Below are 12,344 nucleotides of genomic sequence, written 5' to 3'. Positions count from 1 at the left end.
AGGACGCTTTTTTTGCCAGATAAATTTAGAAATGATTTTATCCAGGTTATCAAAACTAGATTTTGGAATTTCTATAGGTAGCATCTGAAATAAGTAGAGAAGTCTGGGCAGGACATTCATGCGAATACTTTCAACACGACCAAGCAGGGACAAAGGGAGCGTAGACCATCGTTCCAGGTCACTGTCAATGCACCGAATCATTCTACTATAATTGGCCTCATATAACTTCTGTAGCGATGAGGGGATGTATATACCAAGGTACTTTATACCGTCATTTGGCCATTTAAATCCACTTTGGAGTTTTACATTTCTTGAGATGTTTCCATTGATATCCATAGCCTCTGTTTTTTCCACATTTACCTTATATCCAGAGTAGTATCCATACTGTGAGATGAGTTCCTTTAGATGTGGTATTGTTGATGCAGGTTGCGTCAGATATAATAATACATCATCAGCATACAGGGATATTTTATGATCCTCTTTATGTATTACAGTTCCTTTTATTTTATTATCATCTCTGATAAGCTGGGCTAGGGGTTCGATACTAATTGCAAACAGCAGGGGGGATAAAGGGCAGCCTTGTCTGCAGCCGCGTTCCAATGTGAATCTTTGTGATCTATATCCATTCACTTTAACAGCTGCTTGTGGTGACGAATATAGTGTTTGTATCCAATTCAAGAAGTTGGGGCCAAATTTGAATCTTTTTAGTGTTTGAAATAGATAATGCCACGATACCCGGTCAAATGCTTTTTGAGCATCTAGAGACAAAATCATAGCTTCTACTTTCTCTTCTTTTTGATGGGATATTATGTTTAATAAGCGTCGTAAATTATCACCATAGTATCTTCCAGTGATAAATCCCGTCTGATCAGGATGGATGATTTTAGTGATTATATGATTGACTCTTCTTGCTAGGATTGCTGTTAGAATGCGCAGGTCCCCATTCAGCAGTGATATCGGTCTATATGATTGGCACTCTGTGGGGTCTTTTCCTTCTTTATGAATTACCACTATAGTTGCCTCAGCCCAAGATGGTGCCATGGTTTTAGATTCTAATGCATGGTGGTATGCTTTCAGCAACAGTGGTGATAACATATCCTTGAAGGTTTTATAAAATTCATTAATATATCCATCCGGTCCTGGGCTTTTATTATTTTTGAGTGTTGAGATCACCTGTTTGATCTCCCATTCCTCAATAGGCTTCTCTAATTCCTTGGCTGCTGATTCTGTCAGTTCAGTTAATTTTATAGGATTTAAGAACTCTGTAAGTTTTGCATTATCAGAGCAGGTATCTGTATTTTTGTATAAGGATTTGTAAAACTCTGCGAAGGATTCTGCTATTTTATCTGGTTTTGTAACAAAAGTTTCTTTTGATTTAATTTTCTGTACTGTATTAGATGATTGTTTTTTTCTTAATCCAAATGCTAGTAATCTGCTTGCTTTGTTACCGTGTTCATAGTATCTTTGGTTCGTGAATCTTAAACTTCCCTCAATTTTATCTGATAGTAGGCTGTTGAGTTCTCTTCGGGTTGACTTTAGGTCATTTAGGAGATTGGCTGATGCAGATTGTTTATGTTTATGTTCTAAGTCTTTTATTTTATCTTCCAATTCTTTCTGTTTGGACTCTTTTCCTCTTCTCTTAGCAGAGGTGAATGAAATAATACGTCCTCTGATGTATGCTTTGGCACAATCCCAGAGTATAAGAGGTGTTGTTTCCTCCAAGGTATTGATATCCAAGTATTCCTTGAGTTCTGCTGTAATAAAAGAGGTAAATGCTTTATCATTAAGGAGAGATGCATTAAGTCTCCATTGTTTAGAGGTTGGTCTTTGGCCTATGTCCCATTTTAATGCCACGGGTGCGTGGTCGGATAGAGTTATAGGAAGAATATCAATGTCCACTATCCTATGTAGCTCTGCTTTCATGGTAAAGAAATAATCGATCCGTGAATAGGATGTATGTCTGTTTGAGTAGAACGTGAAATCCCTGCCTCTCGGGAACTTGCTTCTCCATATATCTACAAGGCCTGCCTCCTGGGATTGGTATTTGAGCATTCTACTCATTCTAGAGAGCGGAGTTTTAGAGGCAGGTTGTCGGTCCATTAGTTGTGACATTACACAATTGAGGTCTCCTCCCATCAGTAACAGCCCTGTACTATATTGTAGGATCTTATTGAACAATGTCCTGATAAAGCCAGGCTCGTCTTCGTTAGGTGCATATACATTAATGAGGGATACTTCTGTGCCATCAATTAATCCGTTAACTAAGATATATCTCCCCTCTGTGTCTTTGTGTACTAGTGTTTGTGTGAAATTAATTTGTCTGTGTATGAGTATGGATACTCCCTTTTTTCTCCCCGATCGGTGTGAGGAGTAATATACTTTATCTGCCCAGGACCGTCTCAACTTTTCATGTTCAGCATCAGATAGATGTGTTTCCTGGAGGAATGCAATGTGGCAGTTGGCTTGTTTCATCTGATGTAGAATTTTCTTTCTCTTAACAGGGCTATGAAGGCCTTTGACATTGTAACTTATCACTTTTAGCGGGTCCATTGTGTGAAGTATTCAATTTTCATATTTTGGGAGTTTGTGTAGAGAGATGGGAAGCAGAGGCAAACAGCCAGCACATGGGCCATGTATCTTGTTATGTGGAGTGTGGAGAGTTGGACTAGATAATGAAACCAATAGGGATGGGGTAGAAGAGGGTATTTAAGAAAAATGGATGATGAGCTTGTTGTTCTAATAAACAATGTAGGATCCCCAGGGAACAGTGGGATCAGAACAAGGGGAACGCAACAGTCTGGACTGCTGTTAACTAACATTAGCAACAGTCCGGTGGGACCTAGTCCCTTAGCCACTAAGGGCAAGCAGCAGCGGTGCACAGTCGAGATAGAAATTACTATGCTATGGGTGTGCTAAGATAAGGAATAGAGAAAGTAAGAAGAAAAAGAAAAGTTGACACAGAAAAGGACAGTGTCGAGTAACGGCCATTCAGGCCCCTGCAGTTCTTGGCATACATGTGTAAAGTCAAACAGCTCCTTGTGGTGCAGTAGTGCTTGGTTGCACACAGAGCTAAAGGCGTACCAGTATTCTCCTCTTATGGAAGCTGCCAGTGAGCAAGTAAAGTAGAGTGATACAAACAATATGAATAGAAATAGCGGGCACATTATAAGGGTTTGTTTCCTTGTAATGGAGACGGGTATATACAAAAATATTAACTGAGACATATTTTTCCTTTTCTCTTCTCAGGTGTGATTCAAGTAATGTTTTGAAAATATATATATTTGAATATAAAATAAAGTAGAAAATAATGATGTGCCAGTATGTGAAATTGCAGAACTCACTGGTCAGTCCTTACTGTAGTTAACAGTACTGATAGGGATACATTTAGTCTGCGGCCTCAGTAGATGGGATGACTTTCTTCCGGACATACTCCATGGCTTTGCCGGGATCCAGAAACTCCTCGTCTTCGTTGTTGTGCGAAATCCGGAGTCTTGCCGGGTACAGTAGGCCGTAGCGGACTCCTTTCCTTCCTCGCAGGGTCCTCCGTATGTCCGTGAACGCGGCTCTGGCTTTAGCAACACTGGGTGTGTAGTCTGGGAAGATAGAGATCCGGTTTCCGTTGTAGACCAGCGGCGCTCTTTCTCGGGCTCTCCTTAGGATCTCTGCGGCATCTCCGTCATTGTGTACTTTAGCGATTATCACTCGTGGTTTCTCCCGGTCTCCTGGTTTCCTGGTGGCGGCTGTGCGGTGCGATCGGTCGATCTTTATGTCCCGGTCCAGCTGCAGGACTTCTTTAATAACTTTGGCAACTGTGTTAGGGGAGCTGGAATCCGGTTGTTCTTGAATGCCGGCTATCCGGATATTACACCGTCTCATTCTCCCCTCCATATCCTCGCATCGGTCTGTTAGAGTTGTCACCTGTCTTTGAAGGCTGGTTATCGTAACTTCTTGTGCGGCCACCTCGTCGGACCATGTTGATAAGCCGCCCTTCACGTCTTGTATGTCGGCTTTCATGTGGTCTACTTCTGTTTGGATAGCGGTCATGTTTTTAGAAATTTCGGACCGCACCGCTTGTAATTCAGACTTGAGTGAATTGAAATCTTCTGCTAGCGCACTTTTGAGTTCCTCTCTTATAATTTTGGAAATCTCTCCCTTCAGGGAAGATAAGATGTCCGCTTTCATCCGTTCGGTCATACCTGGGCTTTCACTGCGGGTGGGAGAGGGTTGGTCCGGGTCACCTGGTCGGATCTGCCTCGTGGTTCTTGTAGGCCGTGATGAGCTACCGCCGGATTTATATTTGTATTTTTGAAGCTTTTCCGCCATTCAAAAATGATGTAGCTTGTATAAGTCAGCTGTTGGCCCCTTTGTGATGTCCTCGGTGAGCTTTGAGGCTGGTATTCTTGAAATAGTAGCTGTTTTTATGTAAAATATTGTCGGTTCTGCAGGAGCACTGAAATTAGCGTCTTACTCCATATCTTGCTCACTAGCGCCCCCCCCACGCTTCCCCCTTTTGAAGTCAGACGGACACGCGCAACTAGAATTAACGAGATGGTTTGAGGACGGATCAGCCTTTGAGAAACCGGGATAGCCTGATGTCAATCATCGTGTTAATTTAAGGTGGCTAATACGACATTTGATCGACTTTGTTGAGCCACGTACGAGAAATAGGGCCCTGGGCAGCAGTAATACAAGGAGCTATTGCAAGTCCTCAGCTCCTTGACATTTTTTCAAGATGGTGGCTTTCTGTTAGTCACAATAAATGGTGACCATTTCCTGTGGGAGGACATAAAGTTGTGTTGCCTACAACCCAATTTACCAACAGTGTTCTTGTATGTTAGGTACTTGTGTCAATGCCAGACATGGAGATTGCTCAAGACATTGTGAAAGTCCACGACTTCATCCCTGCAAAGATCCAAGACTCAGAGCTGAAGATGATTCATCTCAAACAGCGTATTGGTCTCAGCACACCGGTAGGACTCTCATCACTTAATTGTTCTCTACAGCATATTGATCATCTACGATCTTCTGAAGCTTTCTAATGTTCTTTGTTCATCAGCTCACTTCTGAGACGCTGAGTCTTTGACATTGTACTGTGTTGAACAATGACCGTTGATTAATAACTGAGATTAATACAAAATCTTCTACATCGTTCTACAGGTGGCTCTCTACAATCTTCTAATGGGATCAGTGGACACATTAGTGAGTATTTCTACCAGTATACTTCTCTCTCCCAATAATGGTTTCTGGATTTAACAGGGACAGTGCACATTGAATACACGTTGCATACAATACGAATACAACTGCTTTAGAGTTGGAGGCAGATTTCATCTGTAGTCCCTCGACAATGGTCATGTTGATCATTCAACATAGTGTGTGCGTGTTTGGAAATCCACATTGCACTTACCCAACCTGAATTAAGCTACCTTACCAGGACTGCACGACAACACATCCTGTACAACTGGAAACGGTGTGTTCACCTTAAACCAAAGCTGACTTGACAAACAAAACAATATTTACATTGCTGTGAAACCATCTTTTATTGACATAATGAACTATATACTTTGAACTGATTGTGACATCGTTGAACTGGGAATTATTTTGCATTTTGCAGGAGAGTTCTGTTCTCGTCGGCTGGAGCTGTCTATTAGTGATCAGTAATGTTCCCAACACACCATCCGGCTCCTCTGAGGTGCAGAAATTAGTGCGACGCTTTGGTACTGTCATCAAGACCCTTGTGCTTAACAATACGGTGAGGGCTGTTAGTCTGTGCAGCTGCAAACACGCTCTCCCATTTATCTCCTGAAGCTGTCATGTCTCACCTTTTTTATTTGTCAGACATATTTGACAGCTCATACGCGGCTGAGCTGATGATTTATTTCTTCCTGCGCAGGTCATCTGTGAAATGGCTACTGCAGCTATGGCCTTGTCTGTGTACAAACGTTTCCAGATGTTTCCGTGCATCATCCAGAACAACCCGCTGTTCTTCTCCCGCAAGCCAGACCCCAAAGCCAATACACAGACCAAAGTCATTACCGCATTCCTTGATTCCTCTGAGGTTGGTAACTTTGATAATTGATTTGCAGTGGTAGTCATAAATTATGGAACATCCATATAGACACTTTTGTCAACTACTTGCATACATTTCTGGAGCTTAAACTTGTATCAAACACCTGAATGCATGGGCGTGATGCAACACAATCAATACCTCTCTGTCTCTGATTGTAGGATACACCTGCGACTAACAAAGGCAGCCAAGCAGCAGCTGGAGACAAAGAGGAGACGGCACCTCAAGAGAGTTCTGAATCTCTATTGGAGGGGACTGAAACAGACGAGAAGACGAAGATCACCGACATGACAGTTGGTGAAGACGAAGCTTTGGGAGAAAACAGGAGCCAAGAAGACGACGACGACGTCATCAAAAAGGACGAGGTTGCTGTTTCTGACTCTATGGCTGCACCAGGCGCTGAACCAGAAGCAGACATGGAGACGCACATGAGGGAAGGATCAGCTGTTGAAACTGTCATGGAGATGGCAGAAGAGACCAAAGATGTGTATGCATCCACGGCAGCCAATGACAAGACTCCTGCTGGTGAAGAAACAAAGACGTCTAGCTCTGATGGCGACGCAGCTTCCCAGGAGGCGGCCATGCCAGAGCTCCCTAAGGTGAAATACCCAGGTTGCGTAGCAAAGTTCAGAAACTTCCAGTATTGATATTTGTCAGTGTTGACGTCTCTTTCTGATCCCTGTTTTATCAGATGACACAGGAGATGGTTAACGCACTGCTTGTGGAGTGCCGAACAAGAACCGTCGGCCATCCCAACATCACCGCGGCTCCCACCAACGGAGAACAGGGGGGAATACAAATGGAGACAGAGCAGGGTGACATGGCAACAAAGGAGACAAAAGAGCCAGCCAAGAGTCACACTGAGGAGGAGGAGGTGAAGAAGCAGGAGAGGGAGCAAAAAGAGAAGGAGGCGAGAAAAGAGAAGGTGGCGAGGAAGGAGAAGGAGAGAAGGGACTGGGAGAAGGAGGAGAGGACCAAGCGGGAGAGGGAGCGGAGTGAGAGAGCCAGGAGGGAGAGGGAGAGGAGGGACAGAGAGAGGCGGGAAAGGAAGAGAGCATACAGTGAAGATTTGCCAGGGTCAAGGTCGTCCTCCAGGTCAGAGGGATACAAGCAGAGCTCCTGGAAGGATGAACCGTGTCACAACTCTGAAGCGGAGACCGAAATGGTAAGACGGCACAGTCGGGTCACAACGAGTCGACTCCTCTTTATTCGTTTCCTCACTCGTTCTTTTGTCCTGTCGTGGAATCAGGTGGAGGAGGAGTTTGATGACTTCCCATTCAACTTGAGTGACTTTGTGACAGTTGATGAAGTTGGAGATGTGAATGAACTTCCTTCCTCTCCTCCCTCCTCTGTTCCCATGGAAACCACAGAGGAAGGAGAGGATGCTCCCACATCTATCCAGCAGGAAACTCCAGGGGTACACATGAAACTTCTTCTCTGCATGTTTATTGGGGTTTGTGAGATTTAAATGTAACAACATCATGGTCCTCTTTCTGTTTGTAGGACACGTCCACGAACGTGCCAGTCGCCCCAGCGACCCCGGTAGAGTGTGATGAGTACGCATCAGAGTCCGAACCTGTGACTGTGCCCACAGCTGAGACTACATATGTTTTAGAGTCTTCAACTTTAACAGTCATCGCTGCAGCTTCCCCAGAGACTTCGCATGCTGACTCTTCGCCGAGCCACATGCATGTGCCAACAGGCCGACCAGAGGCTCCCAAGACTGAGATCACACCTGAGACCGGTACTATCTCTCACTCCATTTATCATAATAGAGATGCATCCAGTGATGTTTCCTTTTTCCTTTGCCGAAAAAAACTAAATACCATCTGAAAAGTTTCTTTCTAAAAACTACAATTGAAACAAGGCTCCAGATCAGTCAGCAGTTCTATAATTTATTCTTTTGATTTATGATTGTCATCTAAAGTAGTTATTTGCAGAAAATCACACAAAGATAAAATAATCTGGTTATTAGTAGTTTTACATTTATATTATGAGCTGCTTAGAGCTAGTGTTAGGAAGTTAATAGACTCTCTAATATCGCTGTGTGACGGACTTATGAGAATGATCAGCTGAAAACCGACATTTCTAATAATGAATCCAAGGAAACATCTTCAAATTCTAAGTCTTTAAAGATTCTTTTTTTCATTCTTCCATAAAAGCCACTCTGGACTCCACCACTGAGGTTAAACTGCTTCCTGCACCTGCAGCTTCAGCTGCCCCAACTGGCTCCTCCTCAAACAGCCCAGGAACAGGAGTAGGGACTTCAGAGGGGGAGAAAGAGGAGAATGAGAAGAATGCACCAAATCACAGTCAGGCTAAGAAAGAGGAGATCGTGTTGAACAAAACGGAGAAGTGGGATGAAAAGGACAAAGAGAAGGAAGCTCCTTCTGTGGAAACGGGTATGATTTCCATGATTTGTGTGGCAGCAGTACCTTAGTGGGTAAAGAATCAGCCAACTTGGATCCTTGAATCTGTTGAGAAAATGTGAACATGTAAAATGACAATTGTATGGCTGTATAGGAAGCTCCAAGCTTTGCAAAGTTCCTGCACAGTTTTATTAATTGAATGCATCGTGTCCTAATTCACTTCATCTTGAACATGTTTGGGACGATGGTGCCTCTTCTTTCTGGTTCGTAGCCGCTAGAATACATGCAGGATGTTAGTAACGCCACAGGGATGAAGATGCATGGAGCCCATTTGAAAGAGCACGACCACTAGGTTATCTGGATAAGCTAAAACCAGGACCAGGTCTTTTTAGTCCCTGTTCAAGATTTGTTTGACATGTATCTGTCTCTCACAGGAATGCACGAGAGGTCTGAAGATCAAGCAAACAGCGAAGAGGAGAGTTTGAGGAAGAAGTTAATGATAAACACTCTCACAGAATACTCCCTTCCTCCTTTTAACCCCAGCTGCCCAGTTGGTAAGACACTGTGTTTAGTCACCATGTCTGCCTTAACACTTTCACTATCGCGGTCATCTGGATTGTGTGTGTCTGTGTGTCCTACAGGTATGGAGTACTTGGTCCCAAAGACGGGTTTCTTCTGTAAAGTGTGTAATCGGTTCTTCAGTGGAGCCAAAGAGGCAGAGATAAACCACTGCAAGACCCTCAAACACTATGAGAACCTACAGGTAGGCAACACACACAGTTATTTGTGGGGATATACTGTTAAGGCCCGAAAGCAATACATGAGGTGCCTCATTTGGATTGATGCTCCTATGGTGGACTGCAGGCATCCGATCTGACATGTCAACACCACGGAACCAGCAGTGTTTTAGGAAAAGGTCACTACTTTGGCAACAATTTTGATATTACAGAAAGCATCACGCAATCCACTAAAGGAAACACTCATCTCTGTTACAGTTGTACAGTGGTGTCAGAGTGAAGCTCCTCTTACCTCCATAAAGGATCTTTGTCTGCGTGCAGACACCAGCCAATATGTTACACAAAGTACAGCTTTCCTTTCTTTTAACTTTCTTTGAAAGATACTGCGGATACGGAAACCAGTATTGGTCACAGTCGTCATTTTGACGCCCTAAAAGCTAAACACGGTCAGAGCAGAAGCATCGGAGCTTATCCAAGGGTCAACTGACTCCATCGCCTTCTTCTCTGTGACGATGGGCACATTCCAGGCTGTGCTTGTGTCTGGAAGTACATGTAACGGGTTGAGTTACCAGTGATGAGTGGCCCTACGTGGTCCTCATGCTGTGTTTACTTGCGTCAGTTTACTCGCAAGACAAGTTGTGTTCATTCGCGTCATTCGCAACCATTTACGAAAAGGGTGTGTGGCTTATCTCAGTGGTTTGTCTCTGTAAAAACAGTTATAACTTCTGCCATCCACCACGGAAGAAATAACCGCTAGTTCAATTCAGTTTATTTTGTATAGCCCAATATCACAAATTTGCCTCAGAGGGCTTTACAATCTGTACACATACGACATCACTAGTTCTGCTTTATACTTGTTGTGGACATCCTATAAACATCGGAACATCTAACACCCTTGTGTTTGGGTTCATAACATCATCCGTAGGCTCAGCTCTGTGACTTTCACCGACTCTGTCTCGATAATTCGCCAGAGTTGAACAATTTCTCAACGCGCCAACCATTCGCATCTGTGCATTGACTTTGCATGGGATCTACACGCGTTTGGTGTGAACGCCCCGTCCCATTAGGTTTTATGGTCTTAAATTGTAATCAATGGTGATCTTTAATCATAACATTCTCTTTGCTCCTGAGCTTGTTGTACAAGTCAATTTGTGTCATTACACTCATGCAGGAAATTTGAGGAATACATTTATGTCAGCATGAGCATTGAGTGACCAAAGCTAATTTGGACACTAAACCAAGTGTGGTGGTGGACAAGCGGTCAGGTGGTAGTAGATTTAGTCAAATAGTTTCTCTATAAATGGGGTAAACAGTCCTCACTCTGTTGGACTCTGATTGTAATACAGCTTTCAATATGTTCAGATGTGTGTTTGGTCACAAAGAGGCCAAAATATTCCAGTCTAATCCAGTTTCCTTGTTCATTCTCTTCTAGAAATACTTGAAGACAACTGACCCAGAAAATGTGTTGGTCAAACCCGACTCCACCTGAATGCGGCTCTGAAAGTCTTGACTGAATTCACCATTCCCCTCCTGTTGTATTGTCTCCTCGTTTCTCACTAAGGGTCCAGATTCTCATATTGATGCAGATTAGAATATGTACTATAAATCTTCTCTTTCTTTTTTTTTTTTTTTTAAGAGAGATGAGTAGAAACTGGAAACAGTGGAAGGTGGCTGACTGTAAGGACAATAAACAGTTTGACTAAATGGTCTGTTTGTGGTGTACGCTGAGAGCTCTGATGGTAAAACAACATGAAGAGAGGCTTTAAAGCAGGTCTGACCACACAGAGTAGGGCTGCAACGGATCATGAAACGGCTCGGATCAGCACAATAGAAGTAAGGGTGCACATAATTTTTAGAGATTCAGTTTTCTTTTCCAATTCAGTTTATTTTGTATAGCCCAGAATTACAAATTATCCTCAGAGGGCTTAACAATCTGTACACATACGACATGTGAAGTGAAAGGTCGAACAAATGATTTTACATGATCAATTAATGGGCAAAATGGGGTTGGAACAGGAAAGTTGATTCCTATGTCTAACATGCAGATAATATTTGATATATTTGACACATAATCAAGGTTGTTAAAGTAAATATTCTCATTGGAATGCTCTTGAAACAACGGTTATATGTAATCTAGACATCTAATAAACTGACTTTACAACCAAATTTAGTCACGTTTTGATGGTTTTGACTTCCAAATCATCAAATGAAGGCTTGACATTTGTTCTTTTATTAATGTGTTGCTGGAGCCGATCGCCGCTGAAATTGAGCAATGGCATGGTTCACCCTGGACTAGTCTAGGATCATAAAATTACATTTCGGAGTGGATATGGGATCTGTTCAGTACAAAAGAAAAAATGGAGCAAATATAACTTTTAGATCCCTGATCATGTTTTTTTTGTTTTGTTTTTTTGCCGCCAGTCATTGATGCTCCATATTAGTAGATACCGATCCCTTTTGTTGTTTGATTATAGCAGCTGGTCCACAAGGCTCCAGACTTTTTTTGTCACTCCCAATTCTACATTTCCAGTCCTTTTACTTTGTTATAGTAGTTTATGGTGGTTTTTTTCTTCATAAAAACACAATTCAAATGATAAGGAAATAAAACAAAACGTTTCATTGGGAGCTGTGTGATGATGACTGGCTTAAAAGTTTGTATTTAAGACATGCGTAGGACTAGGTGTTTGGAAGTTAAAGAGGTGTTAGGAAATGAAAAGGGGCCTGCTTGCAGCCTACGTTGATCTCTGTAAGGCGTTTGACTCGGTGAACCGGGTCGCTTTGTGGCGGATCCTTGAACTGCGCGGAGTTCCCCCAAAGCTGCTAACCATCCATCCATCCATCCATCCATCCATTATCAGCCGCTTATCCAGGGTCGGGTCGCGGTGGCAGCAGGTTCAGCAGGCCGACCCAGGCTTCCCTCTCACCCGCAGCACTTTCCAGCTCATTCTGGGGGATCCCGAGGCGTTCAAAGGCCAGCCGAGAGATATAATCCCTCCAGCGTGTCCTCGGTCTTCCCCGGGGCCTCCTACCAGTTGGACGTGCCCGGAAAACCTCTAATGGGAGGCGTCCAGGAGGCATCCTGACTAGATGCCCGAACCACCTCAGCTGACTCCTTTCGACACGAAGGAGCAGCGACTCGTCTCCAAGCTCCCCCCTGATGTCCGAGCTCCTTAA

At 43.4% G+C, this 12,344-nt stretch overlaps 1 protein-coding gene across 2 annotated transcripts in view; it reads left to right on the top strand.

Moving 5' to 3' along the window:
- The window catches only part of LOC117736868 (zinc finger protein 638-like), a 27,756-nt gene extending 16,417 nt beyond the window's left edge, over positions 1–11,339 (top strand). For both annotated transcript variants that reach the window (XM_034542621.1, XM_034542539.1), the window contains exons 13-24: positions 4,839–4,970; positions 5,158–5,199; positions 5,612–5,749; positions 5,891–6,055; positions 6,226–6,663; positions 6,756–7,229; positions 7,314–7,481; positions 7,568–7,808; positions 8,227–8,466; positions 8,868–8,987; positions 9,075–9,196; positions 10,603–11,339. In XM_034542621.1, the coding sequence (XP_034398512.1) occupies positions 4,839–4,970; positions 5,158–5,199; positions 5,612–5,749; positions 5,891–6,055; positions 6,226–6,663; positions 6,756–7,229; positions 7,314–7,481; positions 7,568–7,808; positions 8,227–8,466; positions 8,868–8,987; positions 9,075–9,196; positions 10,603–10,659 (2,337 nt within the window). In that variant the 3' untranslated portion in view covers positions 10,660–11,339. The remainder of the gene's footprint in view (positions 1–4,838; positions 4,971–5,157; positions 5,200–5,611; positions 5,750–5,890; positions 6,056–6,225; positions 6,664–6,755; positions 7,230–7,313; positions 7,482–7,567; positions 7,809–8,226; positions 8,467–8,867; positions 8,988–9,074; positions 9,197–10,602) is intronic.
- The last annotated feature ends 1,005 nt before the right edge of the window (positions 11,340–12,344 follow it).

This window comes from Cyclopterus lumpus, chromosome 1, assembly GCF_009769545.1.
Source record: "Cyclopterus lumpus isolate fCycLum1 chromosome 1, fCycLum1.pri, whole genome shotgun sequence".
NCBI classification, from domain to species: Eukaryota; Metazoa; Chordata; class Actinopteri; order Perciformes; family Cyclopteridae; genus Cyclopterus; species Cyclopterus lumpus.
This window is presented reverse-complemented; position numbering and strand designations above follow the sequence as displayed.